The sequence below is a fragment of the Monodelphis domestica genome, chromosome 3 (genome assembly GCF_027887165.1).
Source record: "Monodelphis domestica isolate mMonDom1 chromosome 3, mMonDom1.pri, whole genome shotgun sequence".
NCBI classification, from domain to species: domain Eukaryota; kingdom Metazoa; phylum Chordata; class Mammalia; order Didelphimorphia; family Didelphidae; genus Monodelphis; species Monodelphis domestica.
The window spans coordinates 455,653,620-455,666,267 of NC_077229.1; the positions used below are offsets into that span (position 1 = coordinate 455,653,620).

Below are 12,648 nucleotides of genomic sequence, written 5' to 3' on the forward strand. Positions count from 1 at the left end.
TTCTTTGATCCAGTTTTAGGGTCTTTTTTGAGTACTCTGCTATTTCCTGTGATTCCCAGGAGCATGCATGCTATTGGACCCTTCCTTTTGGGGGATTTTCTCCCTTTAGCAAGACTGTTACCTAATCCTACTTTTAATACTCTTCTAAACCAACAACAAAGTCCAGGCATCCTCATTGGCCACACTGACTCCAGGTTTTCTCCTTTCTAGTTAAACTCTGCCTTCTATTCATTTAATCTCTCACCTACAACTTTGACCATTGGTCTTTGTCTTTATTCTCATCTCCATTTTCTTTTATTTTCCTTTTCAACTTCAAATTAGTCATTCTAACTTCCAAGGCCCTCTACCAGTCTGCTTCTACCCACATTACCCCTCTCACTTCACTCTACTCACTGCCCACTCCCTTCACTTCAGTCAAACCTCCCGGGCCCTTTTGTTCCGTTCTCCCACTCCCACATCCACCTCCAGAGCCCTTTCCCTGCTGTTGCTTATGCCTGGAATATCCTCCCACTTCATCTGTCAAGCAGCCTCCTTTCCTTCTTTCAAACCCACCCACAGACTCATGTATTTTTCTAGGACACCCACCCCCTAACCATCCTAAATGGATTGGGGGTGGAGTAGGAGGAGGGATGAGATTTAGAGATAGGAATTTCAGGGCCCTGTTATTCTCCACAATCCATATATTGTCGTAAGAAAAAGAAGAAATCATGGGTCTTGGTATTAACAAAAAAGCTTTCTGGGAACAGAGAATATGGTTTTAGTGCTTTTATATATGTAGGCATTTTTAATGGCAAAAAACAATGAATAAAGAAGGAAGTTATCACAAGAGCTCTCCTGATGGAGAGTTTTCATTTAGGGTAGATCATGAATTAAAGTCATTTTACAAAACTATCAGGTCACCTAGCAGAATTCATAAATCAAAGTGACAGGAAGTACACAGATTCTTCAAAATTGCTGTTCTGTTTAGCTTTGAATTAAAATGTAGACTTTTCATTATTTGCTGTCAAGGACAAAAGAGTCTGAAAATAGTGAAAAGTATTCCAAGAGTTGCATCAACTTTCTTGACTAGAATCTCACTTTGGCACAAAGGTACTTTGTCTTGGAGAAACTTTCCTAGTGAAGCTGATAATTTCTAGGTTTGGGGAAATAGTACAAAAATGGCATTTTCAGTTTAGGTGCTAGAAAGGAGGATTTTTATCGCACTTCTTACACTATATTTTAAATGTAATCAGGAAAAGCAGATTTAAAATCCTTTAGAGGAATCACTTTGGACTTTGGACTTTGTGTGTGTGTATGTGCACACACACATATCCCTATTTAACGTAACATAATACATTTTTAAGATGCTCGAGAAATGCACCAGTTGTCTTTTTTCTTAAAACAAAAATTAATTCTTGTTAATGTTTTTGGTAATTCATCCTCAGTATATGAAATACATTAGTGAAAAAAAACTCTTTTCCACTTTCCCTCTATTATTAGATCTCTAAGTGTAAACACTTTCACTGTCAGAACCCCTTAAATTACAAGAGACAGAAGGGTTTGGATACCTACTACCATTTGATTCTCACCCAAAATCTCAAATTCAGAGATTCTTTGGATTAATGCATGATGAATTACATTTAAATGATTTAACATGAACATTAAAAAAAACCCCGTGATCTGGTGGCATTCAAAATTAATCGGATTTATTTTTCATCTGTTATACTTTGAAGGAATTGACTTGTTCAGATTTCCCTGGCATTAGCGTTAAAAACATAAATCTTTTGTGTTTTGATGGTGAAATAGACCCTGGTGTATCTTGCCATTAAAAGAAGCTTCACTTTAGTAAACAGAGTTCAGAATTCTAATTGCTGTGTATTCTTCTTCACTTTTGTAATCACCAGGTTCTCTCATTCAAGTCCCTTCAGTTGAGAGGGGGAAACTTAGTAAAGTTCGCCTGGGCTCATTGTCTTTGAAAAAAGAAGGAGAAAGACAATGCTTCCTATTTACCAAACACTTTTTAATTTGTACAAGAAGTTCAGGAGGAAAACTGCACCTACTGAAGGTATTGTTTTTACTTCATATACAATCTTCACGCCTACAAGAATTCGAGTTTTTTAAATGATGAAATGGCTTTCCAGTATTCGCTGTTACTTCAGCAAAAATTCTCACTACAATAGAAGTAGTGAGATAATGATTCCCAGCAATAAATGCTGCCTTTTTGTTACTTGGATCCAGAGTAATGGAAATTCACTTAAAAGTATTTTTGCTAGAGAGATGTACGATTAAACTCATGGACTAGACACCAAAAATTATTAGTTTATGGTTACTTAGCTATAAGAAAACTTTCCCAGGTCCCTGGAGGGCCATCTAGTTTAGTGAGGCAAAAATTTGCTAAACGGTAAATTAATGTGTGCCTCACATTATCTCTGCAGACAAGGGAAAAATCCTAAGCAAAATAAGCATGATTTTTTCCATTCCTTGGACTAGTCCCCATTGGTGAGTTATGTCCTCTTAAAAGCTGCTACCAGGGTACCTTGAGTGTACCGAAGCATAATTTACAAACATTCTCCCAGGAGTTTGTGTGTGAGGGAAGTGTGACATAGCCAATAAAGCAGCACCTCCTGGTCAGGAAGGCTTGGGTCCAAATCCAACCTTCATGCATACTGTTTCTGTGACCCTGGGCAAATTACATCACCCCTCAGCGCCTAAGGAAACTGTCCAAAACTGAATTGCAGACAACGCAAAGGTTGAGAAAGTTTGTGGGGCGGAGGAATAGGGTAAGGAGTGTTTTATACACCAGTGAAAATATGAGGCCATTTCCTCCCCTTCCCTCCAAACCCCAAATTTGTGTGCAGTTTTGGGAGGAAGGAGGAGTCCAGTAGATGGGGAAGGGAAAGGGAGAGAAAAGATTTCTCCTAGACTGGTGTTGTTAAAACAAAAATCTCCAACAACATGTTGATTATGGCCGAGATTGAAAGCATATTGAAACCTTTTGAAATAATAGCAGTTTTGAAATCATACAAAGCTTTCTAACTCTTCTAGAATTCTTGCTAAGGAGTGATTTGTTTCCACAGACAGGTGGTGTTCTCTCTCTCATAGAATGCACCTTGATTGAGGAGCCTGATGCAAGCGAAGATGATTGTAAGTCACAGTCTGCTGCATATAACGAGTTTCAGCTCAAGCTAGACTTTTAAAATAGTGCCACTGTTTATATTCCATCATTGAAATGATAGCCATTTTATGAACTCTAAGAATTTGGTGTACAAATAATAATGCCTTTTCTCTCTCCCTGAAGACACTTAGCTTGAAAAAGTGAAAGAGAGAAATAGTCTTTTTTCCCCTCTCTATTATATGGGAGTATTAACTGCATAATTTGCACATCTTTTAGAACTATCTCTGAGTTCACAGAATACCATATTTTTCCTCTGTGGTGAATTGGACCATTTTTTGACAGTTGGCAGAGAGGAAAGAGAAATTGAATTGACATTTAATAATTGGGTGCCATTTGGGGTATCAGAAAACCCTGGAAAATGGACCATGTCCCTCACCTACTTTGCTTTGTAACCTTGAGTAATTCCTTGATCCTCCCTGGACTTCAGGTTCCTTATCTGCCTAATGAGATCAGTCATCCTTACACTGTATCAGAAAAGTTTGGTGAAAGTAAAAATATTCCCATATGCAAAAACACATTCATCTTGTTAAAAAGGGCTAGACAGGAATGGGAATTATTATGGTTTCTACATCAGCTAACATGGTTCTTTTCTGTTTTAAGCAAAAGGTTCTGGGCAAGTGTTTGGACACCTGGATTTTAAGATTGTAGTGGAGCCTCCAGATTCTGCTCCCTTCACAGTTGTCTTGTTAGCACCTTCTCGACAAGAAAAAGCTGCATGGACAAGTGACATAAGTCAGGTGAGCCAGATGCTTTTCCCACGTCTGCTTTTTTGTAATCTGCTCAATCATAAGACCACAGAGGACATTTTCAGATGTTGTTTAAAAACAAATCAAAAGGATGGCTAGGTGGCTCAATGGATTGAGAACCAGGCATAGAGATAGGGGGTACTGGGTTCAAATGTGGCCTCAGATTCTTTCTAGTAGTGTGTCCTCAGGCAAGCCACACATTCCCCTTAGCCTAACTGTTATTTCTCTTCTGCCTTTGAACCAATGTTCAGTATTGATTCTAAGATGGAAGGTAAGGATTTCTAAAAAAAAAAAGGAAATAATCTATGCTTTCTCTAATCAGTCATATGACTTTAGAAAGGACGTTTAGCCCAGTCTTACCTTAGTAAGGATCATCTGTAAATTCAGATGATCCTTAAGATTAAATTCCACTTATAAAATTCCCTGACCCTTGTGGGCAGGGATTATTTTTTGCCTCTTTTTGTATCTCTAGCCCTTGTCACAGTGCCTGAAACATAGTAGCCACTTAATCAATGTTTATTGATTCATTCATACATCTCGATACTCATCTTACCATATCATATTAATATAATGATATATTTAAAGAGAAAAATTTACTTAAATAAATTTATTACATACTAGTCCTCCTTATATATAATTTTACTAAATACAGTGATTTACCTTTCTCCCATTCTCCTTCTCATCTCTCCCATTAAAAAACAAAGCCAAACACTCTATTACAGGATGTATTTAACTTCATTACATGTTGTCACTTTTATGGAACAATTGCAGCCACAATTGATGAATTTGGGGTGTTTGGAGATCCACATTTACCCAATGACAAAAGTACCTTAAAGCTTTGCTTTTGTGAAGCTTCATTAGTGCTTCAGGGTTTGCCACTTAAGGAAAAGCTTATATATTCATTAAGTAGAGGAGAGTGAGAAAAGAATTCTTTCCTCTTTGATGTAATTGATCAGGAATATCTGGTTATCTGGGCCCTAACACAGCGAGATGCAATGATTTCACAACCTAGTTTTTTTCATCATTCACTAAAGAGATTGGGTTCTCTTGGAATATTGATTAGATTAATTGATTAAGTTCAGCTCTAGGAACATGGCCTGAGGATCTGCTTTGGGGAGAATATTTTAAAAAATAATTGTTTGAATATTAGAGAATTGATTTTCAGGCTGTAAAAATAATATTAAAAATCACCATGGTCTCATGAAAGACAGAAAAAAATTAATACTGCTAAATATTCCAGGAGCATCTCTGGGAAGAGCTCAAAATATTTTCACATACAAAAAAAAAGGTTTAAACAAAAAGCAAAATATGCTGTTTCCCAGATATTATGTTGTTTTGTGAGTAGAAGCAGAGGAGAAATTAGATAGATGGCAAAAGTGTATACTCCTGTATTAATCCTTATGTGCCTCCATTTCTCAGAAGCTTTGGCAACATGATGAATGCCAAGCAGTGAAGTCAGTCACTTAGGATTAGGAAAAGGAACCCAAACTTAGCTTCTCGGGGTTCTCCTACCCTATGTTTTTTATCCCTTATCTATTAATTTCATTGCTCATTCAACAAAGATTTATTAAATACATACTTTGTACTGTTTATACTGGGCTTAGAATATATAGGCAAAATATTTAGATAAAGCACAATCTTTATATTCATAGAGTTTACTGTCTAGTAGTGATTCATCAGTCCTTTTATTATTTTTATAATCATAATTTATCATGCCTAATTATTAAGGTAGGGTAGCATAATGAGAGCATGTGAATATTACAGTGAATTCTTATTTATAATTATGATAATAATAACATGTCATAGGCAATAGGATCAATCTATCCAAGCAGAACCAATGACTTATGACCATGAAATGGAAAAAGAATAGGACCTAAGCTGAAGACATTCTCTTAGGGCCTGTTAGCCTCGCCTGGTCAATAGTGAGAGCCCTGACATCTAGCTGGAAGGGGCATTTCAGAACAGGAGAAGGGAGTTACTCAGAGAGAAGGAAACCTGGAGTAGGGAATCCCAAGGGACAATCTGGCATAACAAACTATGTTATTTTCAGTTGACTATCAAGGGTTGAATTAACTGAAAGATAAAACTAGTAAATCTGTTTGAGGAGGCAAGCTGGAACAGAATTAGAGTAAGATGAAAAGAGAGGGGGAAAAGTATGTGAGGATATGAAGGAAGAAATCTCAAAATTAATTGTAAGAACTATGAATATAAATGGGATGAAATCACCCATAAAACAGAGGAAGGGTAGTAGAATGAATTGGAAAGCAGAAACCAATAATATGTGTTGCTTTCAAAGACCACACTTGAAACAATAAAGATTCACATTGTTAAAACAAGGAGGTGAAAGAGAATTTTATTTTGTTTCAAGGGATCTAAAAAAGTTAATGTCTTAGAAAATGTAACAATAAAACTAAACATCATTAAATGAGATAAAAGGAGTACCTAAAGGCACACTAGACAAAGAAATAATTGGGATAGGAGCTGGACCTGTCATTTTATTGGTACAGGGAACTCCTAGGAAAGGAAACCTCTACTCACAATGGTAATCAGATCAACACTTGCTCTGAAACTGTCTGGTGCCAGGGTTAGCACACTGGAGCCTGTTGTGAAATGTTTTTGTTTGTTCCCCTTTTCTGTGTTATGATGTAATCTTCACTGGTGATTTAAGAGAAGCTTTTTAATATGTTCTACAATTGTCCAAATACCATGCGTATTTGTGACACTTCCACAAAGTAGGGGAGGATTGGAGGTGAACTTCTTTTTATGTAAAACCTGTAATTATAGAGAGATTTGAGCCATAAACCTTTAAGCAAGATAGTGAGCTTGGATAAGCATTAGAATGTGAAATTAATGCATTTTTGTTGTTTTTTTAAGTGGTCAAGTTTTCAGGCTAAAATTTTACACCTATAAATAGTTGATGGATAAAAAATTATCTTTGGGAACCATTAACTACTTACAAATTATGTTGGTGATGTCAATGGTTAATTATGGCCTCAAATAGTAGATAAAGGTATAATTAATCATTCATAGGATTTTTAGATTCTAAAAAATTGTAGCTTCAGAAAGTGAGGCCCAGGCAGTTTAAAATGTTTAATACTTATAAAGGAATTTATGCACTTAACTGGGAACCTTAAAAAAGAAATTTTGAAATTAATTTTTCCTTAAATAAGGGTTCCCAAATGATTAGTGCCAACTATGACACACAAGTGAGCTGGCTATTAAAACATTTTGCAGTACATTATTTTCAAATATAATTTTAATTTAGACTGTAAGGGAACCACATTGAATCTTCTTGAGCCTTTAAGGGATCATTGAATACAAAAACTTACATATTAAATGGAAAAACTTACAGATATTGTCATTCAATTGTTTTCAGTTTTATTTGGAGTTTCCATGATAAAGACCCTGGAATGGTATGCCATTTCCTTCTGCAGTTCACTTTACAGATGAGGAAACTGAGGCAAACAGGGTGAAGTGACTTGCTCAGGGTCACAGAGCTAGAAGTGTCTGAGTTCAGATTCAAACTCAAAAATATAAATCTTTCTAACCCCAGACCCAGAACTCTATCCACCATACCACTGAGCTGTCCCTTAACATACTTTATATAGATGTATAAAATGTGTATGCATAATGCAGGTGTATTTATACATGTAGCATCTTCTACACATTCTCCCCTTTGGTAGAAGCTTATGCCAGAAGGTGCTTTTGTTTCTCCCCTTCCCTCTCCTTTTTGGTTAAGGAAGCAGCCCTAGGGAATTTTAGTAACCCTTCTCAGTAACAGTGGGAAGTTAAGGAATTGGTGGATATTCGGGAACCTTTGGGGGATGCTCCTTCCAAATTCTGAATTAAGGAAAAAAGTGTTCATACAGCCTAGAATTTGATGACCTCTTTGCTGGGGGAGAGGAGAGGTAAACTGTCACTTATCTGTGATCCAACATGGGTTTGGACACCACTGTATTTTTCAGGTGCAAAGTACATTCCTATATACTTTGTACAGGGCAACTAAGTGGCACAGTGGATGGAGTGCTGGGTCTGAGGTCAGGAAGACTCATCTTCTGAGTTCAAATCTAGCCCCAGACATTTACTAGCTACGTTACCCTGAGCAAGTCACTTCACTCTGTTTGCCTCAGTTTCTTAATTTGTAAATGAGCTGGAGAAGGAAATTATAAACCACTTCTGTATCTTTGCCAAGAAAACCCCAAATGATGTCATAAAGAGTCAGACACAACTGAAAAACAACCAAACTGAATATTACTATACTCTGTAAGAAACCATTTGTATGTGAGGTCTGTGGTTATAAGGGCGGTTGGTATGTGTGTATTTTTTGTCAAAAAAGAAGGATTTAGAATAATGATAGATATTTAAGAAAAATAAGAAGAGAATGGAAATAGTTATTTGTACAGCCTTGCCCAGGGGAAGAATGCCAAATAAAGCATAATGATAACTAAATATAAAATGGATAGTTTGATTGCTTAATATTAAAATGCATTTGCATTAAGGAAATTACTAAGTAAAGCAGTAATCTCAGGGAAAAGGAAGTAAAGCAAGTTATTGATTGGTTAGACGAATGATTCTGATTCAACCAAAGCGATCTAATTAGATTTGAATGTACAGTACTCATGGCTCTGGAACTGGTCCTTTACCTTCCTGAAAACCCAGTTTTGCATCATTATAGAGGCAACTAGAATAGGAAAAGAAACTGTTGAGAGAAAAATCTTCATATCAAATATATCTGATAAAGGTCTAATAAACAAAATACACGGGAAATTGATACAAATCCATAGAAGAGCCATTCTCCAAAAGTTAAGAGGTTAAAGGCTATAAAGAGATAGTTTTCATAAGAAGAAACACAAACTTTCTCCAGCTGTATGCCACAAATTCATAAGGCTAAGATAAAGATCGAAACAACTTAGGTTTCTATTAGATTTCCAAAGATGAAAATGATGACTACTGGAAGGGGTATGAAAAAACAGTAATGCTCTCATAGTGCTTGTGGATCTAGAAATGGTTCTAACCACTTTGGAAACCAGTTTGGAATTATCCAAAAAAGGCATCAAACCTTCAGCTTTACTACTAGGCTCATATGCCTCAAAGACAGAGGGAAAGGCTTCATGTGGCTAAAGATATTTATAATCACACTTCTCTAACAGCAAAAATGTAGCAACAAATTGGATGGCTGTTATTTGGTAGTGACTGAATAAATTGCTCATATATATATATATATATATATATATATATATGTGTGTGTGTGTGTGTGTGTGTGTGTGTGTGTGTGTGTGTGTATATATATAAACTGCCCTGCTAATGTCATGAGGGCAGCTTGGTGACACTGTGGATACAGTACATGGATGGCCTGGAGTCAAGAAGACTCATCTTCCTAAATTCAAATCTGGCCTCAGACACTTAGTAGCTGTGTGACCCTGGGCAAGACACTTAATCTTTTTTGCCTCAGTTTTTTCATCTGTAAAATGAGCTGGAGGAGGAAATGGCAAACCACTCAGTATCTTTGCCAAATAAACCCCCAAAATGGGGTCACAAAGAGTTGGATGTAAGTGGGACAACTGAACAACAGTATAATGGAATATTATTGTGATATAAGAAACAACAGATGTGAAGAATTGATAGATATTAAGAAGGCATGTATAAACTGATGGGAAGAGAAGTAAATGAAAGTTGAGAACAATTTATACAGTAACCACAACAGTGGAAAGGAAAACAACTTTAAAAGATAGCAGAACTTTCATCAATTCAGTAACTAATTTCAACTCCAATGGCCTGATGATGAAATTGAATTGAGAATTTGGTGATGCCTGTGGGTTTCCCCCCATCACTTAGAAGTAAATGGTTTTTATAAAGCAGTGATTCAATGGTAAATTAGTGTCCAACCCAGAAGTGAGAAGGGCAGCCCGTGCACAGAACTCTGATATTCCAAACCCCCAATCCCTTCCCCCACAGTTTACAAGCTCTCCTTCTGTACTGTCTGCAGACATGCCAAAGTCTCCCCCTTCAGGAGAGCCTACTATCCCAAACTATTTTTTCTAAAGGTTTGTTTCCTTTTCTTAGTGAAAGTCTTGGGAAAATCTGTATTCTTAAAGCTTTCTCAACTTTTGCTCTCCTCTCACTCCCCAACCCAAAGCAATTGAACTTCTGTTCTCATCACTCAAATGAAGTAGTTCTCCTCAGTTACAAATGATTTCTTATTTGCCAAATCTAAAGGTCTTTTCATAGTCTTCCTTTTTCTTGAAATCTCCAAGGGAAAGAGAAGGGAATATGCATTTATCTGCTGCTTACCATGTTCGAGATACTGTGCTAAGCACTTCTTAAAAGCAATAACTCATTTACTTCTCACAACAACCCCGTTAAGTAGGTGCTATTATTATCCACATTTTATAGTTGACAAAACTGTTGAGGCAAACATACCTTAAATGACTTGCTCACAGTCCCACAGTTAGTAACTCTCAGAGACTAGATTTAATCTCAGGTTTTCCCGGCCTCTGTCCCCAGTATTTTATCTGTTGTGCCCTCTAGCTGTCTCTAATCATTGGATTCTGTTGGTTACACTCTCCTCCTGGATATTTCCTCCTCTACCAGGTTGGTCTTAGGACAATGTTCTCTTCTGTCTCTCTTCCCTTTCTTTCCTTCCCTTTCCTACCTCATCATCCATATCATTTCCCAAGACTTAGTCCTGAGGTCTCTTTGAATACTCTCTCAGTGACTTCTTCAGCTCTCCTGGAATTAATTATCATCTCAGTTCAGATGACTCACAGATATATATATCTAGCTTCAGTCTCTCCCCTGAGCTTCAGTCTTATATCACAGACTGCCTATTAGATATTTCAAACTGATTAGCCCAGGGACATTTCAAACTCAATGGGTCTAAAACAACTCATTATCTCTCCCTAGAAATGCCCTCCTCTTCTAAACTTTGCCTATTTCTTTCAAAGGCACAACCATTTTTCCTGTTTTGCAGGTTTGTAATCTTGTTATTAGCCTTGACTCCCCATTCTCTGTTATCCCACATATCTAGTAAGTTGCCAGATCTTTCCATTTCTATCTCCATAATATTTCTTTTTTTAAAAATCCTTATTTATTTTAGAATCAATACTGGGTATTGGTTCCAAAAGAGAAGAGCAAAAAGGACTAGGCAATGGAAGTTAAGTGACTTGCCCGGGGTCTCACAGCTAGGAAGTATCCTGAACCTCTCTTCTGGCACTCAATCCACTGAGTCACCTAGCTGCCCTCCTCCTTAGTGTTTATTACATAGTCCCCCTTCTGTCTGCTCACAAAGGCACCACTATAGTTCTTGACATCTTCAGTTCTCACCTAGATTAGTATTACCACCTAACTGTTCTCCCTACATCATCTTTCCCCACTTTAATCCATCTTCTACTTAGCAGTCAAAGTAATTTCCTTACACACAGTTGTAAGAGCATGTCACCTCCTAACTGTTTTGTACAGTTAGAGGCCTTTACAGTCTGGTTATAATCTATCTTTAAAGGCTTCTTATAATTATTTTTCTTTTTTCCTCTGTTATACAATTCAACTTAATTGGTCTTTTCTCTGTTCCCCACACAGTAATTTCTTGCACCCATCCCTCATGCATGGAACCCACTCCTTCATTAACTATACTTTATAGAATCCTTTTCTTTCTTCAAGATTCAGCTCAAGCTTAACTCTTTTCCTTCTACATGAACCCAGAATAGGTAAACTGAGTCTTGAATGAAACCAGGGAAAGTAAAAAGTAAAAATGAGGAGGCAAAGCATTCCAGGCTCAGAAAAAAAAACAGTGAAAAATCATAGAAATGTGAGTTGGAATATGTTTGGGGTTTTTTTGTGTGAGAAGTAGCAAGTATGCTGGGTTAGGGGGATTGTAGAAAATATGGAATTAAGAATCAAGTGTAAGAAAGACTCTCGGGCAGGAAGAAGAAAGGTTATAAGATTTCAATGACAAACATGACTTTGTATTTGATTCTTGAGGAAATAGGAAGCCACTGGAGTTTGTTGAGTAAGGCATCAGATTAATTCTTTTTGAATTTTATTTTAAATCAATTTTTTTCAATCCTTCCATTGTTTCCCATACCATAGAAGGCATTGTCCAGCAAACAGCTATGTATATGTAGATTATGTCTTTCAGGTTGCCACTTCTCAGTTCATTCTCTAAAGGTGGATTCTGACAATTTATTATTCAAATATTAAATATGTAACTGTATATAATATTCTCTTGTTTCACTCTTCATTATCTTATCTCCAAGTTAAAATAATTAACCTGTTCATCATTTCTTATGGTGCAGTAATATTTCATCATAATCATATACTTCAATTTGTTCAGTCATTACCCAGTTGATGGACATCCCCTGGATTCCTATTTCTTTGCCCCCACAAAGAGAGCTGCTATAAATATTTTGGAACAGATAGGTTCTTTTTTCCCCTGATCTCCTTGGGAAAGGATATATATATGGATATATATATATATGTATGTGTATGTGTGTATACAGATATATGGCTCTCTAGACATAATTCCAAACTGCTCTCCAAAATGGTTGGATCAGTTCACATTCCACCAACAGTTTATTAATGTCCCCCCTTTTCCACCTTCCCTTAAACGTTTGCCATTTTGACCCTTTATCATTTTAGCCAATCTTATGGGTACAAGATGATATCTCAAAATTGTGATACAGATTTATTCTTTAGAAAAATCATTTTGGCAACTGAGTGGAAAATGGATTAAGATGGAAAGAGACCTGAAGC

The 12,648-nt window shown here is 36.6% G+C and overlaps 1 protein-coding gene across 4 annotated transcripts in view; it reads left to right on the plus strand.

The window, feature by feature from the left end:
• Nucleotides 1-12,648, plus strand: part of RASGRF2 (Ras protein specific guanine nucleotide releasing factor 2) — a 336,767-nt gene that overhangs the window by 140,326 nt on the left and 183,793 nt on the right. For all 4 annotated transcript variants that reach the window (XM_007487377.2, XM_001363496.3, XM_001363426.4 and 1 more), the window contains exons 10-12: nucleotides 1,884-2,044; nucleotides 3,057-3,123; nucleotides 3,755-3,891. In XM_007487377.2, coding sequence (XP_007487439.1) covers nucleotides 1,884-2,044; nucleotides 3,057-3,123; nucleotides 3,755-3,891 — 365 coding nt within the window. The remainder of the gene's footprint in view (nucleotides 1-1,883; nucleotides 2,045-3,056; nucleotides 3,124-3,754; nucleotides 3,892-12,648) is intronic.